Below are 26,197 nucleotides of genomic sequence, written 5' to 3' on the forward strand. Positions count from 1 at the left end.
GCGCTCTCCTTACAGTGATGCTGACCACATCTAATAATATACTGGGTTTGAGCTGAGCCAGAAACAGAGGCACTCGGTGCTTTTTATAGCCCATACTATCACAACAATTCAGTGTTTTCAACCACAATTATGTTCTCAGACATTAAAATAAAGAAGGCTACTGTTAAAAAGTTAGTTCGTTTTTTAGTTTTTTATTCAGATTCCACACAAGCTACAATAATAATCCTTTTAATTATAATTTGACAAAGTTTTTTATTCATATCAGATGCTTATTGTGTATGAAACCATACAATTTACTATATTTTTCTCCCAGTTCAAAGGCCTTACTTTTATGGATTTCGGAAAAAATTGATGAATTCACAGGTGAATACAATCTGTAAATCCGACAGATCCTCTGAATTACGGCGCAAACTCGTGGCGCGTTATATCAATGATAATTAAATGTGTTTAAACGACAGAACACCTTCACTTTCACAATATCAATCTAAATATATCATACAATTCATTATAGTTAGCAAGTTTGTGAATATTTTGAATTAAAGGGGGAAAGCGAAATAAACGCGATGCGTGTGACTGCGTGACGCGTCGCCGAGGGAATAATTGATCTGAAATAAGGACTAGAATACAGAGCCCCTGAAATATAATGCTTTAAAAACCCTTATGCTCACATATAAGGCACCGCATGGCCCCTCAGTATCTGTCTGCACTCTTAACTTTATACACACTGTAGTGGATTTTCTCCCTAAACCCGACTATCTAGCGTCTGCAAATCGGCACTTAATAAAAATAAATCTGGCGTTTTCAAATCGGCACTTAATAACCTTTATACTCAGACAATGAAATCCCACAGTACACAAGAATACAACAGTGTTTATAGTATAGACTATAGAGGTATGGCATGAATGTCAGGCTGCATTACATAATTTCCCCACTATTTGATTGGTTCTTCATATGCAAACCCCTCTGTTACTAGGTAAAGCAAACTTTGTCTTAATGATGACTTCATTTGCTAATCACGAGATTCTAACAGACTGATAGTTTCATTTACCAAACTATGTTATTTATACACACACGCACACACTCAGTAACAAGTTTTCCATTGGTTTCATACAGTACATGTTCAAATGTAAGATATTAAATAAGGTTAGATGTTAGAAACATGGTTATTTTAATATACAGTTTAAATTTTCCACGACAACACCCACGCAGAGGGCACATACATCAAAAAGTATTTAATTACAAATACTTACTCATCAAATGTATTTAAATACAATACAAAAATACCAAATAATAAATTTGACCCGCTTCACTGGACAGCGCACTCACTCTTTAGCAAGTCAATTCACAAGTTCTAGCTATTTGCACGGTTGCACCAATCTTCTGGTATATCTGATGGTGTATATTTGACTTTATACTTCACCTAAAGCAGTTTGACTGAACACAAAAGCAGCTGCTTTACTTAATTGCATCTGACCTTGTTCACAATGAGCGAGCTTGGACCTTTTTCACATTCATTTGATCTTTTTGAAAGGTATCTTTTCTTGTTTGTTTTTTTTTGTTTGTTTGTTTTCCAGCCATTTTGTCAGTGCCTCCGCCTGTAGGTGCTTTATATAGACTTGTCTTGATTGCTAATCCACAACAGATGACAATTATAAGGTTAAACGTTCAGAATACGATTCCATATAAGGTTATGTTTCAGCACTTCGCGAATGGACAGCGACTCTTAAGTAGCACGTAGATGCACGTTCATGTTAAGTGCATTTTTGGGAAACGCGCGTGGAATTGCTGCGAGCGTTCGTAATACATCGAGATACATCGTTATCGGGAAACCCGGCCCTGGTTTGTTTTCACAGGTGAATACAATTTATTATCTGTCAAAATGACGGAAATCACTGTGAAATGGTATCACGCAATACTGAAGTGAATAGCATATGTATATTTTTTTATTAAGACGTGTTAGGATGAAATATAACTTCTTAACACGATTATAAGGCCGTACGAAGTAAGTGCTTTTTGCGTATGTGCGGTTTCAGTTTTTCCTATATTTATTCGTACATTTAAAATACATTTTATTGCGATTTTTCGCGGAGGACTATTATTCTAATATTAGAATATTAGAAATCTAATATTCAAGCTGTTTTCTAATTGTTCTACTTTAAATATTAAATAAACGGCTGAACGAATGATACACGGATTCTCTTGAACCACTCCAGCTCTGTGATTGGCCAAAATGATCAGAGAACTCTGTAGTGCTAAGATAATGCTTTCATATCAAATTTAATGCATTTATATAGGCTAACTATCAGGTAGAAATATCAGTTGTGTAGCAGTTAAATTGACAGGTTTATAATCCGCATTATGATTACAATTTCTTCAGTTGTCATGTCAAAATATGCCTTATATCTCTTATATTGACGGTCAACAGGCTCATATCGAGTGTGCTCATGTGTGAACGTTCTCATATCGAGCTTCATTTAGATTCTGAAAGTGTTTTCTTATGAGTCAGTCAACTCTCCAAGCAGATTCATAAGATTATCCTCGACAGCAGCTCGAGCTCGCCCTCTCCAGCGTGCACGCGCTTTGTAATAACGCGCGTCTGGAAACGCGTCGCTGTCAGACGGAATAACACTGATCAAACACTGTTTACCGTTTATATCGAAGATCATTTTAGACTTCAATAAATCCAGTTCATTTATGTTCACTTTTAGTTTTAGTGCAGAATCATAATTATTATTATTTTCTAATAAAGATATTAACCTTGAAAGTGTAGACGTATTGTTTATTTTCTTCAGAATTAAATGTGTGCCACAGTAAAATTGAAGTACAAACACAAGTATAGGCCTATATTGTTATCATTTTTAAATAATGTAAATACGCATAAAGTAGCCCAAATAACTATTGTGTGACAGAACGGGTTAGATGAGAGTCCTGATTCCTGAGAGGAAAGATCTGGAGGCTCGAGTATTAAACTCTCCGTAGATTTCATCCTAAAAGTGGTAATTAATTAATCTATAGATTAATCTCACACACACAACAGTTTCAGATTTACAAAAGCACGAGTGCGAACAGAGATATTTTCTCAGGACTAGAGTTTAGAAAGATGAGTTTCCTGCGCAACGGGTTTACAGTGCGTAACATATGCACGTGAAAACATGTTTGGCGTATAAATGGCACGAGAAATAAAGTTCGTGGTGTAGATACGCACTTTCATGAGATCGTCTTATCGTGCGCATAATTTAAAACATTAAAACACTGCAACACCAGCGCATCGACTGCATGCATCTACATTCATCAGTTTTGTTTAACTTCTGGACGATGGCTTTATGTAGTTTGAGTGTCATATTTAATCTAAATCAAATGTAAAAGAGAGTTTAAACTCTTCTGTTTCCTCCGCTCTCTCCAGTGAAAGAGTGTATATTAATGTGCCCACAGATTAATGACAAATGTTGTTTTTTTAGGCCTACTCGTAGTTTTACTTTTTTAAACTCTGAGTTCAGTTTAATAACTGATATCTGATAACTGAAATAATCTCAGTGATCGAGAAAATATGTAATTCAGTGAGTAAAATGAATAATGCCTTAAATGAATAATGCCTCCAGCAACCCGTTTTCTCAAAACTTCATCTATTATAGGCCTAAGTAAGGGATAATCCACGGCTAGCCCAAACACTATCTCACGACCAATTCGTACCAATTCGTACGAATGATAAAAAGTTGGCTAATTCGTACGACCTCACTATTTTGGACAAAATCCTCTTTCTTTTTCAAACTAACAATAAAACCTCCTCAAAAACTTTTTACTACCTTTCTATTATGATTTTTTTTTTCATACTTCTCCTTATAGGTGTCAAAATCACTGTTTTATCCTTGTCGCACACCCAGACCTTTTAACTTCAACAATGAAACTACAGTTTAAAAGTATGACTTATCTGGTAACTATTAATATACCTAAATTAAGCAATAGTAAAATAATTAAAATACATTATAGTATTTAATGTGAGACCACCATCAATATTACTTTTTATACAAAATATAGCTGTCCACAGTATTGGTGTCGTTTCCACCACAACACTGTAATGTCCCTTTAAAAAGTTTGTGTGAAAGATTGTTTAGGTGGTTTCTATGGAAATGTTCAGAGGCATCAGAGCACATGTTGGACATGGAGGCCATTTTAAATTTTCATCAAGAACAAAATAAGAAAAATCAAGGTGAATATAGCTTGATCAGTAGCCATCAAACTGACTGGAACTACCTGTGCATTAAACGGTTTTACTGCACACCTTCCAGCCAATCAGAATCGAGTATTTAAACAGCCCATGGTATAAAACATGATTGTTTACATGTTATATATTCTTTTTTCTTCTTTTCTTCTTTTTTTTTGAGAAAGCTAATGTGTTTGAACACTGAACTCGTGTTATTTAAAAGTCAACAGTATATTATGTGAGTATTGAGAAATCTACTTTCAGGAAATGAGAGTGAGAGATATACAAGCATGTTGTTCGTGACCACTTGCATGTGCTTGCAGGGGAAACTGTCCGTACAACATCAACTGCCAGTGTGTGGTTAGTTATTTTTAACCCCATTTTTATACATTCATTCAATCCTGGTTTGATTACATAATACCACACGTGTTTTTTTATGAAGAAGAAAACAGAGGTAGGCTAGTTATTTTCCATATTCTAAATGCTAAGCAGTTGTTGTTGTTTTTTTTTTCTTTTTCATTTGTGGATATGTTGATTATTAACAACAACATTAGTGTTATGCAGGGTCAGATCTAAAAACTGCTGCTCAGGGGCCGTATGTATAAAGCCACTCAGAGGAACATTTGTGTCTGAAGTCTGTCAAAATTCTAAGAATTACATAATTTTACTCTTATTCCTAAATTTAAGAATACGTGTGATTCATAAAGGTTCCTCAGTGTCAAAGACTCTCAGCTCCTCCATTGTTTAAGAGAGCTGGAGAGGTCTCCTATAACAAGATGATCATTTAAGAATAAGTGTGATATAAAGGTTAAGACTATAGGTCTCAGTTCCTCAATAGTTTAAGAGAGCTGGAGAGGTCTCCTATAACAAGATGGCCGCAGAGAGGAGGAGGCCATGCACTTTGCAACGAAAATATGATGTATTGGAGTTAAATTATGTTGTTAAATGATGATAAAGATTATTATTATTATTATTTTTTATATTTGTTAAATATTTTAAAATATGACGGAAGAACAACATCAAACTTATCTTTCTGACACAATTATTTCAAGTCAAGTCACCTTTATTTCTACAGCGCTTTCTACAACACAGAGTGTTTCAGAGCAGCAGATAACAGCACATTAATGCAACAGTTAGTTTCGGCTGTACAGCAGCTCTAGAAGAGAATAGTGGCATTATTAGCATTCAGTGCTTATGTAAGTTCAGCATTGATTCATTTTCATTGTAAAAATCATTAGTTATTATCTATTTAGTTATAGAAAATAGTGCTATCATCGTCCAGCTCGGTTCAGTTTTCAATGGTGTCAATGCAGGAGATCAATAATATTGTTGAATATTAAGGCAAACTACAGGTTTTAGAAGAAGTGTTTTATTCATATCAGATGGACATTGTGTATGAAGCAATAAAGTTTACTCTGTTTTCCTCTTAGTTCAAAGGGCTTACTTTTATGGATTTCGGGAAAAATTGATGAATTTACTTGATGTAAATCCGACAGATCCTCTGAATTACGGCGCAAACTCGTGGCGCGTTGTATCAATGATAATTAAATGTGTTTAAACGACAGAACACCTTCAATTTCACATATATGACTATCTAAATATATCATACAAATCATTATAGTTAGCAAGAATATTTTGAATAAAAGGGGAAAGCGAAATAAGCGCGAGGCTACGTGTGTGTGTGACTGCATGACGCGCCGCCGAGGGAATAATTGCTCTAAAATAACGGCTAGAATACAGAGCCGATGAAATATAGGCTAGATGCTCTGAAGAATAACTTACTGTGAGTTTTTCGATTGCGGTTTCAGTGCCCGATTTGAGGACGGAGGCTCGATGATGATGATGTTGGAGAAGGATTACTCCTCGGAGCGGCGGATTGGACAGAGGCTCAGCTGGACGGGGCAAATGCTGTGAAACGGTCATGGGACAGAGGTGAGGGAAGGATATATTTATTTCAAGCCCCTGCCCCTTTTGTCTCAAAATGTATTGTGCCCCTCTCTAATAAATGTAAATAATAATAATTATTAAAATAAATATACGAATAAATAACAATACACTTATACACCATTGCCACTAACAATAATAATACAAAAATATATAACAATAATAAACAATTTTTTTTTTTTTTTTTTTTGGCGGAAGCATTTGGCGGAGATGAAGCGGTAGTGGGCGGAGTTTCCTGTGCAGCGCTACAGCAGTTCGCCGCGAGTCTTCAACTGCACGGACAGCAGGTATAACATTAAGCTAATACAGAAAAGTTTACTTAGATTTATCCTACCATGCTACTGTAAAAGTTGCGACAGCATGTTTATGCTTAACAATCATAAAAGTATAACTCAATTTCAGCCGCATTCTGAGTCTGACAATGTCATTTGTTTTTGTCCAAGGCCATGGCAAGTGTTATTAGCTTGGGGAAATGCATCTAGTGAAAGGAAATTTAAAGTCCATGTCCAGTTCTAAATTGTAAGGAATTTATATCTTTGATTTCATAGTAGACTACACTTTACAATAAGGCTCATATGTTTATTATTCATATAACTAATTATGAGCAAAACATTTGTTACAGTAGCCTAGGCCTATTTGTTAATCTTAGTAAGCCTAATAATAATACAACTTTTAATTGTTTGTTCATGTTTGGCTATGTCACAGTCAGTGCATTAACTAATGTTAACAAATACAACTTTTGATTTTAATAATGTTTAGTAAATGCTGAAATTAATATTAGCTAAGATTATAGGCTACTACAGGGCCGTTGAATGCTTGAATCTGATTGGTTGACGAACGTTCTAAGGTGCGCAATTATTTTCAGGGAAACGCACGGCTAAAGTAGTTCCAGGCAGGTCTCGACCGCATTACAGTTCCATATCACTTCCCGTAGTCAACTGTAATAACGGAAAATAGGATACAATTCATAACAAGAAAAAAAAAAAGACAGACAATTGTGGTTTTCCGGAAGTAAATTTTAATATTTATTGTGAACGTGAAAATTTTAACAACTGGGCGACGGTAGTATTGGATAACCCAAATGAAAAAAAAAAAAAATTAAGAGGTCAAAATCAGCAGGCCACAACAAAAGACATAAAACAATCAGCGAAGAACAGCTAGACAGACTCGACGGCGAAAAACATGAAGAAAACACAAAAAAACAACAGCTTGGGCTGTCCTTGTGTTTAACGACTGGCTTAAGGCCAAAAATACGTCTGTGGAACAAGTAGAGAGAGACGGCCCGTCTAGGGGCCCCTGACAACCTTAATCCGCCCCTGGAGACGGGGCAGACGCTTTAAACACCATATGCCACTGTCCGACACAATAATATAATATAATAATATAATATATAATAATATAATAATACTATATATTAGCCTACTTCTGCTAACATGCAGCCCCTTGCGCTTGATATGACATTTTCGATGTCTAACTTCACAATCAATCGAAAAGTGCAGTTTAATTTTAATAAATAGAGTAATAGCCTATAATCAATAGAACATTAACTGAATATACAGAGTCCTGCCGCACGGGGTTTCGTTACAGCCGACTGCCAATAATAGAAAAATAAAATTAACGAATGAATTAAAACAAATGAATTAATAAATAAATTAAATAATATTGACGCACATGCTTTTCTGTCTCATTATTGCAACCTCTCTCTGTCTCTCTATGATCTGATCCTGATCTAATAACTGCATTAGTCTGCTAGTGGCTCAAACCTCCGTTAGGCTATTAACTCTTAAATTACGTTTTGTAATTAGCAACGAAGGCATGGGAATTGATGCGTAAGAAATTAGTCCAACATACAAGAGCGTTTTAATGACAAAAACTTGACAAACGCATTGAAATACATAATCTGAACAATGTTTCGAGGTGTGGTAAGTAACTGTAGTATAAGAATGTAGGCTACTCCGCTTCGCGTCGTGTCCGCATTACCACGTCGGGTGAGCATAATTTTTCTAATAATTCAGCGGCTTGGAGTCAATTCCTTACTTAATAAATGGTGTAGAAGTGCAGTTCATTATTAGTTTAATGAATACATACATAAAATTTATACTACAGGGCCGTTGAATGCTTGAATCTGATTGGTTGACGAACGTTCTAAGGTGTGCATTATTTTCAGGGAAACGCACGGCTAAAGTAGTTCCAGGCAGGTCTTGACCGCATTACAGTTCCATATCACTTCGCGTAGTCAACTGTAATAACGGAAAATAGGATACAATTCATAACAAGAAAAAGCATTTAGCCCCATGCGCTTGATCTGCAATTTTCAATGTCTAGCTTCACAATTAATAGAAACATGCAGTTTAATTTTAATAAATAAAGTATATAGTCCTATCTATATTATAATCAATAGAAAATTAAACTGAATATAGGCTAAATAAATGGATAATCCTGCAGTACGGATTTTTATTGCAGATAATAACAAATAAATAAGTATTGATAGGCCCACTTGTTAATAGCTTTGTGTTTCATTTATTTGGCTAGTCTACTGTCTGTCAATGAAAAAAAAAAAAGAATGAACGAATTAATTAAAACGAACTAAATTAATAAATAAATAATAATATTGACGACGCACATGCTTTTCTGTCTCATTATTGCAACATCTCTCTCTAATAACTGCATTAATAACTGCATAAAGCCGGGGACACACTTTAAGGCCGGTTATGAATGTAATTTGATACTTATGACTGATCATGCCCAAACGCGTGTTCAGCGCGTTCAGTCTGTGTTCAGAGTCGGTGTTTAAAATCTGCTGCGATGAAAACAGTCAGAGAATGTGTCAGCTAGTCGTGTGTCCCAGCATTAGTCCGCTATCAGTGGCTCAAACCTCCGTTACTTACTCTAAAATGACGTTTTGGAATTAGCAACGGAGGCATTGGATTAGATGCGTAAGAAATTAGTCCTACATACAAGAGCGTTTTAATGACAAAAACTTTACAAACGTCTTGAAATACATAATCTGAACAATGTTTCGAGGTGTGGTAACTGTAGTATAAGCGGAATAATTGACTTCAGGCCGTTGAATTATTAGAAAAATAATGCACACCGAGGTGTAACGGCCACTCCGCTTCGCGTCGTGACCGCATTACCACCTCGGGTGTGCATTATTTTTCTAATAATTCAACGGCCTGTCGTCAATTATTCCTTACATATAACATGAACAAAACTAAACATGAATTCCTCATAATTAGGCCTACCTACCTGACTCTCTGTTTTGTTTGGTAAAGTAAGTAATATTTAGTAATATTATCATCATTTCCCTATTTTTGTTTGATGTGTTATTCATTCTAATTGCATCAACATCTTTTCATTGGTAATGAAGAGAGGCTCGTGACCGACTGCTGCTCTCCATCGAGCGGGATATGCCAAATGATTGTGAGGAAGTCATTAAAATATATAAAAACACAACAGACAGACGGTACTGCTTTAAATAAAGGTGATTTATTTTAAAAATAAATGTTTTTTTAAAAGTGCCCTTTTTGGCCCTTCCGCCCCGGAGGAGGTCTGTGCGCGCCACTGAAGTCACAGTCATTTCAACACTGAAACACACACTTTCACACCGTTGACACACAGACCCGGATTACAAATCTCTCATAATCACTGTACACGCGCCAATATCTGCGTTATTCACAGAAACCCCGCGTCACGCAGCCTTTATTACTCTTTAACTGATGGAATAGGTATTAATTAATAAATGTATTATATAATTCTATATGGATAATAGCTTACAAATAATGTGACATAGGCTACTTCACTATAATTATAGTCAAGTCACCTTTATTTTTATATTGCTTTTTACAATACAGATTGTTTCAAAGCAGCTTTTTTTATTTATATATCAGCTCTGGAGAAAACAGTTATAAGTTTTCACCTGTCCACATTATTCCTGACAATCTTACTGCGTTTTGAATTATGGGTGGCACTTCCGGTTTGGGGAACTTCCATTCAAAAAGACTGAAACGAATCATTTCAAATAAAGCTGATCCGTCAGTTTTCTTTCATGTTTTATTTAATAATAACATGATAATAACGTAACACATGGCATTTTAACGTGACATTTTTTACAAAAATACTATCTATGCAAGAGGTCTTTTCAGTCGCTGCTTTCTTTTCCTCATGATTATTTTCTTTTTTCTTTTTGCAGTCTGTTAAAGTATGAAAAATGACAACATGTATATATATATATACTGCACATCTGTGGTCTGTTCTCCCGATTTCATTTACGATATGCCATTAATAATTCACTGGAATGCACGAAGAAACTCTCTTTTTTTCTCACCAAATCCTCACGTCTCTTTCCAGGTTTGTTTTCACAGATAAATAGACAATTTAATCTGTTGATAAAGTGATAATGAAATAGTATCACGCAATGCTGAAGTATAGACCTATGTGTGTGTGTATATGTAAGGAATAATTGACGACAGGCCGTTGAATTATTAGAAAAATAATGCACACCCGAGGTGGTAATGCGGTCACGACGCGAAGCGGAGTGGCCGTTCACCTCGGGTGTGCATTATTTTTCTAATAATTCAACGGCCTGAAGTCAATTATTCCGCTTATACTACAGTTACCACACCTCGAAACATTGTTCAGATTATGTATTTCAAGACGTTTGTAAAGTTTTTGTCATTAAAATGCTCTTGTATGTTGGACTAATTTCTTACGCATCTAATCCCATGCCTCCGTTGCTAATTCCAAAACGTCATTTTAGAGTTAGTAACGGAGGTTTGAGCCACTGATAGCAGACTAATGCTGGGACACACGACTAGCTGACACAATCTCTGACTGTTTTCATCGACTGCAGCAGATTTTAAACACCGACTCTGAACACAGACTGAACGCGCTGAACACGCGTTTGGACATGATCAGTCATAAGTATCAAATTACATTCATAACCAGCCTTAAAGTATGTCCCCGGCTTTATGCAGTTATTAGAGAGAGATGTTGCAATAATGAGACAGAAAAGCATGTGCGTCATTATTATTTTTTTATTTATTAATTCAATTCGTTTTAATTAATTCGTTCATTCTTTTTTTCTATTATTGACAGATGACAGTAGACTAGCCAAATGAAACACAAAGCCCTTTTAACAACAAGTAGGCCTATCAATAATTATTTATTTGTTAAATTATCTGCAATAAAAATCCGTGCTGCAGGACAATCCATTTATTTAGCCTATATTTAGTTTAATTTTCTATTGATTATATAGGACTATATGCTTTATTTATTAAAATTAAACTGCATGTTTCCATTGATTGTGAAGCTAGACATTGAAAATTGCAGATCAAGCGCATGAGGCTAAATGCTTTTTCTTGTTATGAATTGTATCCTATTTTCCGTTATTACCGTTGACTACGCGAAGTGATATGGAACTGTAATGCGGTCAAGACCTGCCTGGAACTACTTTAGCCGTGCGTTTCCCTGAAAATAATGCACACCTTAGAACGTTTGTCAACCAATCAGATTCAAGCATTCAACGGCCCTGTAGTATAAATATATATATATATATATATATATATATATATATATATATATATATATATATATATATATATATCATCATCATCATCATCATCATTATTATTATTATTATTATTATTATTATTATTATTATTATTATTATTATTATTATTAAAATAACATATAGGCTATATAATACCGATTACCACAGTGATATTTTGCTGTGGAAAGATTCACGCTTTTGGGGTTATTTGGTTTGTTAAAAGACCTTTTGTTGATGCTTTTACGCTTTTAAATGCTTGATGTTCAATGGTTGAAAGATGAGTAGAATAATGTAATCTCATTGAACACGGTTTAAAAAAATATAGCCTATTATTGCGAGCTGGTCTTTCGCTGACTTTTTACAGTTTAACGAAAATTACACCCATAATTCGCGCAAAGCGTCATGGCGGGGCGTATGAATAAGGTGAACAGTCGTATTACATTTACATTTTACACTTTTATTAGGATGAAATATAATATAACGATTAAGGCCGTACGCATGTAGGCTAAGTGCTTTTTGCGTATGTGCGGTTTCAGTTGTTCCTATATTTATTCGTAAATTAAAAATACATTTTATTGCGATTTTTTTCGCGGAGGAATATTATTCTAATATTAGAATATTAGAAATCTAATATTCAAGCTGTTTTCTAATTTTTCTACTTTCAATATTAAATAAATAATAATAAAAAAATAATAAACAGAGCAATTCCAAGAGGGTCCTCACACCATCGGTGCTCGGGCCCTAAAAAAACGGCTGAACGAATGATGCACGGATTCTCTTGAGCCACTCCAGCTCTGTGATTGGCCAACATGATCCATTAAAAACTTCTACTGTTATTTAGGAGAACTCTGTATTGAGGAGAACTATAAGATAATGCTTTTTATAGCAAATTTAATGCATTAATATAGGCTTACTATCAGGTAGAAATATCAATTGTGTAGCAGTTAAACTGACAGGTTTATCTTTAGTCTATATAATGCCTTAATATTGACGGTCAACAGGCTCATATCGAGTGTGCTCATGCTCATATCGAGTTTCATTTAGAATCTGTAAGTCTTTTCTTATGAGTCAGTCAACTCTCCAAGCAGATTCATAAAATTATCCTCGACAGCAGCTCGAGCGTCGTCCTCGCTCTGTAATAACGCGCGTCTGTAACGCGTCACTGTCTCACGGAATAACACTGATCACGCGCTCAAGCTGTTTGCCGTTTATATCGAAGATCATTTTATGCATTAATACTGACGAGATTGCAATCATGTTAATTAGTGTGTAGATTAAACAGCAGACTGGATAAACATGTCGATTTTACTGCTACACAATTTATATTTCTAACTGATAGTTATAGCCCGTTTATGCATTTAGGTTGATTCAGTGATATTAAATAAGCCTATTTTAGACTTCAATAAATCCGGTTAATATTTTTTAGTGCATGATCATATGGCAATTATTATTTTCTAATAAAGATATTGAACTTGAAAGTGTAGACGTACATTGTTTATTTTCTTCGGAATGAAAGGTGTGCCAAAGTACAATTAAAGTAGGCCTACATACACGAATACAATGTACAATATAGTTATCATTTTTAAATAATGTAAATACATGCATAAAGAAAGCCTATTCTTCATGTCTCTGTTTTACCTCGAGTCTTTAAAAGCGTATATCGTTTCATAAGTTTATTAGCATAATGATATTAATGCTAAACTCCAGTGGTGAAGGCAGCAGTGAACTTTAGTTAATCTGGGTAGACTTGAACTTCTTGTGTATGATGGCCTAAATATTTCCAAAATGCCTGAAAACATATTCAGATTCAAATATATAATAATGATGATCTTTTACAGGCCTCGAGGGCGTGACTGCTGATGATGGAGATCACCGGTGTCTCTCCCGGAGGATCAGGACAGAGGAGATCGAGAGAGGACAGAGGAGATCGAGAGAGGACAGAGGAGATCGAGAGAGGACAGAGGAGATCGAGAGAGGACAGAGGAGATCGAGAGAGGAGATCGAGAGAGGACAGAGGAGATCGAGAGAGGACAGAGGAGATCGAGAGAGGACAGAGGAGATCGAGAGAGGACAGAGGAGATCGAGAGAGAGGGCAGAGGAGATCGAGAGAGGACAGTGGAGATCGAGAGAGGACAGAGGAGAGGACAGAGGAGATCGAGAGAGGACAGAGGAGATCGAGAGAGGACAGAGGAGATCGAGAGAGGACAGAGGAGATCGAGAGAGAGGGCAGAGGAGATCGAGAGAGGACAGAGGAGATCGAGAGAGGACAGAGGAGATCGAGAGAGAGGGCAGAGGAGATCGAGAGAGGACAGAGGAGATCGAGAGAGGACAGGCCTGCGCTTGTGTTCTGTTGTGTGTGACAGCAGTTTGCGTTTTGTGTTTTCTTCATTTATTGTATTAAAGTCTTTGACTGTTCGCCGGTTACCGCCTCCTCCCCATTACATTTAACATTATTACAATGAAGTATGCATGTGATAAACAATTATAACCTTGATTTTTTTTTTTTTTTTTTTTTTTCACAAGATTGACTTGACCAATAAATATCCCCGTACACCAGACACTGTTATATCTTCACTTTGTTTTAAACGAGGCATGTGCATTTCAATGTTTAATAATACAAGATTGTTGTAAATGTCATTTTATTAAATGTTTAAATCACTGGGATTACAGACCACACGTTTGTCCGCGAGAGCCTGTGTGAAGTGTGTGTTAATGTGTGTTTAGATAAGTGTTTTTGCTCATCATATGTCATATATGTCACGACTTCTCATTTCTGAATACAAATTCACAGAATCAGTTGCTTTTTTATATTCAAAATGAAACTACTATCATGATCAATCTATTATATTTGCAGTAAATGTGCGAAAATTACTAAATGTTCTATTATTTTAGCTGCTAAATGTAATTAAAATGTGTCATTAAAATGCCATTTGATTGTGATGATGAAATGAAACGATGCATTGTAGGAAATGGCCCGTGCATTTTCCCATAATGTAGATGTTTCGCGCGCGTGTGTGTGTGTGTGTAAAGGAGTCATTTAACCATCTGATTACTGATTACAAAATCAAAATATGAATAAAATTAAATTAACTGCTAAAATAACACTGCTGGTATCCGCACGAGTCACGTGACTGAAAACTAACGTAAAATAAAATAATAAAACTTAAATTAGAGGAATGAATCCCACTGATCTCCTGTTTCATTAATAAAGTTTGATTTGCTACATATTCTCGCTGAACAGCAACACACATACTGTAAACACACCTTCTTCAGCACGTGTAATAGACACACGCAGCTGTCACTCAAGGCTTCTCCCTCCTCTTCCTTCTTTGATGAAACACATGATAGCGTTCATTCATTCAGCAAACGGAACCGCTAAAGGTATGTGTTGCACAGATAGGCTATATAAATGCAGTTTGACCGTGAACCGTTTTTCCTGCTTGGCAGGTTCATAAACCATATTGCAAAAAAGATTAGGTATTCTTGCAGAAGAAAAAGGGAAGCTGAAGTGTAACATGTTTACTATGAACAACATGTGCGATCTTTTGCATGTAATTTACGCGACTCTGAAGTCGAGATTGAACTCAAATGCTGTTTTTTTATAAAAATAAATGCATTCAGTTAAAAATGCAGTGCATTTTCCTCGTTTCCCTTGGGTCCTAAAAATACTTGGATGGCTTTCACTTTGCAGCGCAAAGCTGAAAAAAAAAAAAAGTCTGAAATATCTAAACAGTTTTAATCGTAATATCCATCATCGGTCTGATCACTGATAAATTCAGCTCAATATAGGCTAGCGAAATATATATTTTTTACATCACGAAAATCTGGCAAGAAAGTAGGCCTACGTTTACTAAATTATGCTTTAATACAAAAAATTATATTCTGAAGCACGCAGTGTTGCCAGATTGGGACGGTGATTTCCAGCCCAAAAGCTCACCAAAACCCGCCCACTACAAGAAAAAAAAAAAAAAACGCCCAAAATTTTACTGCCAAAATAATGTGATATAATTTCATTACCATGTCATTCAATGTTGATAAGTACAATTTGTATCTCCTTAAAACAAAATAAACGATGATAAAAAAAAAAAAAATAAATTAATTTTCCAGGAAAACAGACCAAAACAGGGCAATAATTAAGAATTAGCTAATATGACTAAAATGTCCAGGTGGACACTGTCAAAACGGCAATCAAGAAATGAACCGATGACTTTAACCCTCGAAAGTAGTAGGCTAGCCTACACATTGCAGAACATAAAGCAGAATTTAGCAGTCAAAACGGATTCATCGTTGATTCAAATCTTTTTCAGCAGCTGTCAGTGTCGAGCAGAGTGCATGCAGTCTGTTGCAGATGTCAGGTTAGGCTAGTGTGCACATGACCATGAACAGGAGTCATTCAACTGTGTTCTCCAGTCCTCTCAGAGTTATAGTCACCATCATATCTCCCACCACGTGTACGTTTTTAGAGTTGCTCACTATCTGACTCTTTACTGTAGGATACAACTTACTGTATAGTAGGCTATTTCACTTTGGCATTAGCGATCACTTGAGTATACAGCTACAGGGTCCCGCCCAATCTGGCAACGCTGCAGCACGCAGAGCAATAAACGCTTCCTGTTTTTACGTTCGTTCTGTTGCTAGTGCACATGATGATCTACTTTGTATAGGCCTACTGCTGGTCACCATTGACTTATATAACCTAGTATTTTTCCTATGGAAGTCAATAGAGACCAGCAACTGTTTGGTTACCGACATTCTTCAAAATGTCTTCATTTCTCATTTCTTCACAACATTAGAGTGAGTAAATAATGACAGAATTTTCATTTTTTTTGGGTGAACTATAAAACCAAGGGTAGACGCAACTGATTACATTCACTTTATACATAACCAACTTTGTTTATGCAAACCTTGTGTGTATTTGACAGTATTAGCACAATCAGATGCAGAAGATAAAGACCAGTAATCTGGTGCTGTTTGACAGGTTATTACTGTGATCAGAAGATACTGAAAAAAACAGCAAGCGAATGAAATGTTTTACCGGCAAGGCTTTAAAGCACAGGATGCAAATAATGCCAAGCCAGTAATGCCGAGTGTCAAGCCATGTTTATACTTTCGCCTGGCTTTAAGTGCGCGCGCACCTTCCCAAACGGTCGAGGCATTTTTAGGCTACTCGACGCGCTCGCCGTTGTAATATTCTCTGAAACGACAGGGGGCGACTCGAGTCAAGTTAAGTCAAGTCAAGTCATCTTCATTATAGCGCTTTTAACAATGTAGATTGTTTCAAAGCAGCTTTACAGAGATAAACGTATATTAAGATAAGATTGTTTTGGCTTTATAGCGGTTCTTAAAGTTATTTTCCAACTGAAGCTAGTTTTGATTGATTCGCTTCCGTCGCAACGATCATTTGTTATTAAAGTATATATAATTATTATAATTTTTGATACAGAATTTTATTTTATTTTATCAATTCGGGGAAGGTACGCAAATGAGTTTTCCGACGATGCTTTATATCTGTATAGTGGTAAAGGGATCCTCCATAGGGAGAGACTAGTTGGCACTTCAGCACTGCGTTGTCATCGGGTCCAGGCGAAGGTCCTTCATCAGATCTGGATGGCCTGGATCCGGCAGGCTGCGGGAAACTTCGTGATAAACAAATACACTAAAATTAGCGTAGATGCCATTCTTCTCATGATGTAACGAGTACATCAGGATTTATGGGAAGTGTTCCCGGTTCCAGCTGACCTAATCTATGCAGCCTATAACATTGAATTATAGAAGTCTATAATGTGTTATGTGTATGCTAGGTCAAAGAGATGTGTCTTTAGTCTAGCTTTGAACTGACAGAGTGTGTCTGCTTCCCGGACAATGTTAGGAAGACTGTTCCAGAGTTTTGGTGCTAAATAGGAAAAGCATCTACCGCCAGCAGTCGACTTTGATATTCTAGGTATTATCAACTGGCCGGAATTTTGAGATCGCAATAGACGTGAAGGACTATAATGCGTTAAGAGCTCGCTCAAGTACTGCGGAGCTAAACCATTTAGTGCTTTGTAAGTAATCAGCAATATTTTAACATTTATGCGATGTTTAATAGGGAGCCAGTGCAGTTTTGACAGAACCGGGCTAATGTGGTCATACTTCCTGGTTCTGGTAAGAACTCGAGCTGCTGCGTTTTGGACCAGCTGTAGTTTGTTTATTAAGCGTGCAGGGCAACCACCCAGTAGAGCATTACAATAATCTAGCCTTGAGGTCATGAACGCATGAACTAATTGTTCCGCATTTGTCAATGAGAGCATATGGCGAAATTTAGATATATTTTTAAGATGGAAAAATGCGGTTTTACAAATACTAGACACGTGACTTTCAAATGAAAGGTTGGTATCAAAGAGCACACCCAGGCTCCTAACCGACGACGAAGACTTAACAGAGCAGCCATCGAGTGTTAGACAGTATTCTAGGTTATTACGTGAGGAAGTTTTTTTGTACAATAATTAGAATCTCTGTTTTTTCAGAATTTAGAAGTATGAAATGACTAGCCATCCAATTTTTTATATCAGCTATGCATTCCGTTAATTTTGTGAATTGGTAAGTTTCGTCTGGGCGTGAAGAAATATACAGCTGAGTATCGTCAGCATAACAGTGAAAGCTAATGCCATGTTTCCTAATGATATCTCCTAATGGTAGCATGTACAGATTGAACAGCAGCGGTCCTAGTACTGAGCCTTGAGGTACGCCATACTGAACTTGTGATCGATGAGACATCTCTTCATTTACTGCTACAAACTGATAACGGTCAGATAAGTATGATTTAAACCATGCTAATGCAATTCCACTAATGCCAACATAATGTTCAAGTCTATTTAAAAGAATGCTGTGTTCAATAGTATCAAATGCAGCACAATGTTAATTTCAACGTTCACTAATAATTATTAAAATCAATGTTTATTTGTTAACATTACTTAATGCACTGCGAACCAACAGGGAAAAAGGGTACACTTCTCAGATTATTAAAGAAGTAAAACAAAGTTGTAAAAGTAAAGTTTAAAAAGTTATAAAGTTTAAGTTTATACACATTTTAAATATATAAATTACATATTGTTGTTTTTATATATATATATATATATATATATATATATATATATAAACCATTTTCAACCCTAAAACTTCAACAAAATCACTGCTAAATATATGGACAAGTTCTGGGACAGATTTTAGGTTGATGTCTCAATAAATGAGCTTTAGGAAAGATTTTATTGTGCGCAGTACCACACTTTTCCACTAGATGACATCCAGACTCCACCGATTACTCTTTGATTCCCATATATGTTGATCTGAACCTTATTTTCTATACTATTCCAAATATTTATGAAGTAGACATCCTATTCAGAAATAGTTAGGGCAGTAATGTTAATATTTGATTTGAATTCAATCTCTAAAAACCTACAAGCTCCAAGTATTGGTTACTTGATTAAATACATTTTTTAGACTGAAGATAGCATCTACAGAGGTGTAATACATGACATACTGTACATTGCAATACATTTGTTTTAAATGTTTGCTGTAATAAAAACACTTGTCATGGAATATAATATGCAATAATTTGTTTTGTGATTTGTATAACAGCTTCTTCTGAAAAATGAATAACATCAGTGTGTCCTGTGGAGAGATGGAGAGGGTTGTGTACAAACTTCCCTCTGGTTTACTGAATCAAACACTCAATGGAGTCTGTGAGCAGAGCTGGCACTCAGAGGTGACTATTACACACACACACACACACACACAAACAGGCGCACATATCTTTGTGGGGACTCTCCATAGACGTAATGGTTTTTATACAGTACAAACTGTATATTCTGTCCCCTTACACTAACCCTACCCCTAAACCTACCCATCACAGAAAACTTTCTGCATTTTTACATTTTCAAAAAAATATCATTTAGTATGTTTATTAACCCATTTCCCTCATGGGGACCGCTGGCTGGTCCCCACAATGGAGGTGATCTCAGGTTTTACTATCCTTGTGGGGCCATTTGGTTCCCACAATGTAATATAAACAAAAACACACACACACACACACACACACACACACTCATGATCTGATCCTCTTGTGTTTGGTGTGTTCAGGACGGGCGTCTGTTAGCAGATCCATCAGATCCACACAGACTGAGTGATCCTGTTATTTCAGTCTCATCTGATCGTCTCGTCACGTCTCGCTGTGTGAATCTGAATCATGAGATCCTCTGTGACGCTTCAGGAGTAAATCAACTCTCAACACATCATTTCTCTGTTTTCATATTTAATCTTTCATTAACATGATTCTCTAATGCTTCTTTCTTTCATCACAGTCTCATCACAGTTTTAAGACCATGTTCAGAGGTGAGAGAGACACTTCAGTGAAACACATTAATCAGGGATGCGCGATATATCGGCCGATATATGTCCATTTTTAATAGTGGTGGGCCGTTATCGGCGTTAACGTGCTGCGTTAACGTGAGACTCTTATCGGGCGATAAAAAAAAATATTGCCGTTAATCTATTCTCAAAGTTGGGTTGGGAGCTGGGTCTATACTACGCAAGCTATGATGACTTTCACCTTGATATTTTAGCGTGGATTCGGTTCGGTGTTCGGTACGGTACGTTGGACCATTTTTCCTGCCGACCAAAATTTCGTTATTTCAAATGTAGGCGGGTCGCGTGTGGCAAGCGCGCTCATAATGTAAGAGACAATTGTCCGACATCAAATGGCAAACGTAATGCAAGTGGAACGAAACTGAGCTACTTGTTATTGTCTGGTTGACGGACCGTTGTTTATCAGTTTGGACCAGTGCAGCGCGAGCCGATCTTGATCAAGCGACACTGTTACTACAGAGTGTTAAGAGATCCAGTAAATAAATAATTTGAATTCGCTACTTAAGTAATAACATTGCTGCGAGATCTAGTGAGAAACATTCACATTTCTCCGTTATTAACGGATCAAACAGCGCGTGGAAGCCAGGAAGAAACATTGTGCCATGAATGAACGATCCAGGGTCCACAGATCTGCAACATTCACCATGGATTTACTGTAGTAACACTAACTGCAACCATGGAAGTTTGGCAGGAATAGTAGGCTATAATGCCTTCAAGTAACATTACGTTGGTTTTATTTTGACATTATGAATAAAATGGCTGCCCTCAAATTTTAATCTAAACTAAAAATAGACCTTTGTTTATAACTACTGCAATATTAGGCTACATTTAATTTTTGTCCAAGGAGCTGTTTTGTTTTTTATGCTCATAAGAAGAGTCAAGTATAGCTCCATCATTGCTCAAAGTAAAAAAAAAAAAAAATATATATTATATATTTTATATTTATATATTATATATATGATGTTATATATATTTATATATCATATGATGATATTATATATATTTATATATTATATATATATTTTATGATGTTAGATTACATAAGATTTAATAGTATAAGATTTAATAGGTTTGATAGGTTAGATTTAATAAATAAATAAATAAATAGAAAATCTCTGGCATTTCTTCACAAGTTCTTTTAAATGTCACGTTGTATTTAAGAAACACGTGCCCTTTAGTTATTATTTGGGTAGCACACATATTCTGAATGCCTTCGGCAGAATTCAAATGAGCCATTTTAATCTAGATTAATTCCAAGATTACAGTGAGATTAATCTAGATTAAAAAAATTAATCTATGCCCACCACTAATTTTTAATGTTATCGGTATCAGCTGATATATGTTCATTTTTAATGTTATTATTATCAGCTGATATATGTCCATTTTTAATGTTATCGGCCGATATATGTTCATTTTTAATGTTATCGGCCGATATATGTTCAATTTTAATGTTATTGGTATCGACCGATATATGTCCATTTTTTTATGTTATCCGTATCGGCCGCTATATGTCCATCATTAATGTTATCGGTATCAGCTGATATATGTCCATTTTTAATGTTATCGGCCGATATATGTCCATTTTTAATGTTATCGGTATCAGCCGATATATGTCCATTTTTAATGTTATCGGTATCAGCCGATATATGTCCATTTTTAATGTTATCGGCCGATATATGTCTATTTTTAATGTTATCGGTATCAGCCGATATATGTCCATTTTTAATGTTATCGGCTGATATATGTTAATTTTTAATGTTATCGGCCGATACATGTCCATTTTTAATGTTATCGGTATCAGCCGATATATGTCCATTTTTAATGTTATCGGCCGATATATGTCTATTTTTAATGTTATCGGTATCAGCCGATATATGTCCATTTTTAATGTTATCGGCCGATATATGTCCATTTTTAATGTTATTGGCCGATATATGTCCATTTTTAATGTTATCGGTATCAGACGATATATGTCCATTTTTAATGTTATCGGTATCGGCCGATACGATAACATTAAAAAGGATCATATATCGGCCGATATCGATAACATTAAAAATGGACATATATCGGCCGATAACATATATGTCCATTATTAATGTTATTGGTATCAGCCGATATATAATCCTTTTTAATGTTATCGTATCGGCCGATATATGTCCATTATTTATGTTATCGGTATTGGCCAATATATGTTCATTTTTAATGTTATCGGTATCGGCCAATATATGTTCATTTTTAATGTTATTGGTATCGGCTGATATATGTCAATTTTTTTATGTTATCCGTATCGGCAGCTATATGTCCATCATTAATGTTATCGGTATCGGCTGATATATGTCCATTTTTAATGTTATCGGCCGATATATGTCCATTTTTAATGTTATCGGTATCAGCCGATATATGTCCATTTTTAATGTTATCGGCCGATATATGTCTATTTTTAATGTTATCGGTATCAGCCGATATATGTCCATTTTTAATGTTATTGGCCGATATATGTCCATTTTTAATGTTATCGGCCGATATATGTCCATTTTTAATGTTATCGGCCGATATATGTCTATTTTTAATGTTATCGGTATCAGCCGATATATGTCCATTTTTAATGTTATCGGCCGATATATGTCCATTTTTAATGTTATTGGCCGATATATGTCCATTTTTAATGTTATCGGTATCAGACGATATATGTCCATTTTTAATGTTATCGGTATCGGCCGATACGATAACATTAAAAAGGATCATATATCGGCCGATACCGATAACATTAAAAATGGACATATATCGGCCGATAACATATATGTACATTATTAATGTTATCGGTATCAGCCGATATATAATCCTTTTTAATGTTATCGTATCGGCCGATATATGTCCATTATTAATGTTATCGGTATCGGCCAATATATGTTCATTTTTAATGTTATCGGTATCGGCCAATATATGTTCATTTTTAATGTTATCGGTATCGGCCGATACGATAACATTAAAAAGGATCATTTATCGGCCGATACCGATAACATTAAAAATGGACATATATCGGCCGATAACATATATGTACATTATTAATGTTATCGGTATCAGCCGATATATAATCCTTTTTAATGTTATCGTATCGGCCGATATATGTCCATTATTAATGTTATCGGTATCGGCCAATATATGTTCATTTTTAATGTTATCGGTATCGGCCAATATATGTTCATTTTTAATGTTATTGGTATCGGCCGATATATGTCCATTTTTTTATGTTATCCGTATCGGCCGATATATATTAATTTTTTTATGTTATCCATATCGGCCGATATATGTCCTTTTTTAATGTTATCGGTATCGGCCGATATATGTCCATTTTTAATGTTATCGGCCGATATATGTCTATTTTTAATGTTATCGGTATCAGCCGATATATGTCCATTTTTAATGTTATCGGCCGATATATGTCCATTTTTAATGTTTTTGGCCGATATATGTCCATTTTTAATGTTATCGGTATCAGACGATATATGTCCATTTTTAATGTTATCGGTATCGGCCGATACGATAACATTAAAAAGGAGCATATATCGGCCGATACCGATAACATTAAAAATGGACATATATCGGCCGATAACATATATGTCCATTATTAATGTTATCGGTATCAGCCGATATATAATCCTTTTTAATGTTATCGTATCGGCCGATATATGTCCATTTTTAATGTTATCGGTATCGGCCAATATATGTTCATTTTTAATGTTATTGGTATCGGCCGATATATGTCCATTTTTTTATGTTATCCGTATCGGCCGATATATGTCCTTTTTTAATGTTATCGGTATCGGCCTACATATACTGTAATTGTGTGCTTAGCTTTTAATGGTGAGACTTTTGTTTGTAATCAGGCTCTCAAAAATTTCGATTTATCGGGCAATATATCAGTTATTTGGCTTTCAAATATAAATAACTATTGGTTATCAGTATCAGCCAAAATTTTCATATCTGTAAATCCCTAAGATCAGTGTGTCCTGAATCAGACTCTGTGTTGAACTGAATCTTCTGTAAGTGAATCTTGATGATTGTGAATGTGTTTTTCAGTGAGGAATGAAACTGCAGTGACTCCAAACTCAGGTGAGTTTCAGCTGATAAACGTGTGTCTAATTCACTAATAAAACACTGATTCAGATCTGATTCAGACTCAATCCAGTGTGAATGTTTTCTGTCATATTGTCTGATATTTGTGATCGTTGTGTGTTTTAAAGATGTGAATGAAGTGACTCCGTCTCTCCAGATCTCAGGTAAAACATCAAGAGCTTTAAACATCAACTCTAATATTGATTTATCATTATAGATCTGATATTTGATCACTTGTATAGATCAGTTGTGGTGGCTGTTTGCTCTCTTCATCATCTTCATCATCTGTTTTATACTGCGTAAAAGGATCTTCAGGTGAGTCCAGACTGATCTTGTAACGTCGTACTTCAGTCTTTATATCTGACACTAGTTCACAAGAGCTCAGGTCATCGGCAATCACATTTACATTCATTTGATCAGATTATTTTTTGATTTTGTCATGTTTAGAAGAGCAGCTTTCTAGAGTATGAATTCATATATATTTGTATTGATTTTGGAGTAAGAAACCAAAAGGTGAAAATATAATTTATGATCTGACCTCTGTATCCGTCAATGACGTCTCAATAAGCCGTGTTTTACAGTGGATGTAGAACAGCTAAAGGGGTGTTAGGCTTCGAAACGCGGCTCAACTAATAAGAATCAAGAACTGGAACAATCCGTTTTATAATGAATGTTTGTTTTTTGACTACATTTGACTATGAACATTTAAATGTTTATATTTCAACAATGAGTTGGAGTAGATAGTCATATATCATTAGAAGACTGCATTATAAACGCTGTAAATGTGCAGTTTAAACTCAGTTTATTGCCCTGTATAATTCTAGAAAGCTGATGGAATGGAGATCAGGATTGAATGGGGAGATCAGCTTGAATCGGTGAGCGCCGGCAGATCTGCCTTCTGCACACAACCTCAAGATCATGTTTACTGGAGAACACAACATGAAGAGAGAATAAATCTCAGTACAAGCTAGAACTGAAAACTGAAGGCTGCTATTGTGAACACAAGTACAGTCACCATTACGTTCATTGTCACTGTCATCGTCTGCACTACAGTTCCCATGATCCTCCTTGGCCCACTCCACCACCTCATCTACCATTACCCGCACCTGCCAGTCATTATTGTCCTCATGGTCTTCAGCTGTTGTCTCGTTATCATCTGTGTATTTAAGTTCCTTTCATGTCCTTGTCATGGTCGGTGATTGTTTGTGCACGCTATATGTGCCTCACATGCTGTTTCGTTCTTGGATTATACTAAAGTTGTGTGAATGAATCTTTGTTACTTTGTACCCGTTGCCTCATCGTCCTCATTGAAGTCCCAGCGTGACGAGTACAGTTCATTTTCTAAATGCTGCACCTTAAAGGGACATTGTGTAGGAATTTCTCCCATCTAGTGGTGATAATGTATTTTTTTATTAAAAAAAATAGTGCTCTCCAGCGCCTTGCTTTTTCAAATGCGCGTTGCATCTACGGTAGCCATTATGTACCAAAAAGCTATGACAGGATGCTCTAATAGCACTTCATCGAGTTTTTCTTTGGGTGAACAGGTTTGTTATTTCAAACAAACTGCAACTTGAAACAACGAACAAACGACTGTGTTTTTTGACTGTGAAAAAAAACCTGGAAAAAGCTATCCCGACATTAACCCTTGTTTTTGTAATCTCCGTTCACGTTTCCTTTTATGGACTTTTTTGACGACGAGGACTCCTTATCCTGTGACTCTGCATATGTATGAATGAACGGTGTATAAATAACCGTGCAGTGTGCATCCTTTTAAAGGGTAACTAAACCCTAAACCAACTTTTTTTATTTAATGATCTGTAAGAATGAGGCTTTATTAGTGCTGTTCATTGATTCGAGTAACTTTTTTGACATTAGGGTATAAAGTGTTTTAATTTTACAATATATGGTGTAAAAACGTCTGAGTGCTGCCCTCTTAAGGTTGAACGGTGGCTACTGCAGTTGAATTTTCCTATTGGATGTTG

General features: G+C 35.7%; 1 protein-coding gene and 1 long non-coding RNA gene across 4 annotated transcripts in view; both read left to right on the plus strand.

The window, feature by feature from the left end:
* LOC311089435 overlaps positions 1–14,472 on the plus strand; it is a 99,772-nt gene extending 85,300 nt beyond the window's left edge. For all 3 annotated transcript variants that reach the window (XR_014607689.1, XR_014607690.1, XR_014607691.1), the window contains exons 2-4: positions 6,010–6,133; positions 6,344–6,432; positions 13,535–14,472. This is a non-coding gene — a long non-coding RNA (uncharacterized lncRNA). The remainder of the gene's footprint in view (positions 1–6,009; positions 6,134–6,343; positions 6,433–13,534) is intronic.
* Positions 14,473–18,211: 3,739 nt separating this feature from the next.
* On the plus strand, positions 18,212–25,462 carry LOC311098339 (uncharacterized protein). Its single transcript, XM_084138492.1, has 8 exons — positions 18,212–18,482; positions 19,314–19,440; positions 19,815–19,946; positions 20,036–20,066; positions 24,180–24,212; positions 24,344–24,379; positions 24,458–24,530; positions 25,040–25,462. The coding sequence occupies exons 2-8, from the start codon at positions 19,327–19,329 to the stop codon at positions 25,092–25,094; spliced, it is 474 nt and encodes a 157-aa protein (XP_083994618.1). The 5' UTR covers positions 18,212–18,482; positions 19,314–19,326; the 3' UTR covers positions 25,095–25,462.
* Positions 25,463–26,197: the final 735 nt, after the last annotated feature.

The sequence above is a fragment of the Abramis brama genome, assembly GCF_963993115.1.
Source record: "Abramis brama genome assembly, chromosome: 1".
Taxonomy (NCBI): Eukaryota; Metazoa; Chordata; class Actinopteri; order Cypriniformes; family Leuciscidae; genus Abramis; species Abramis brama.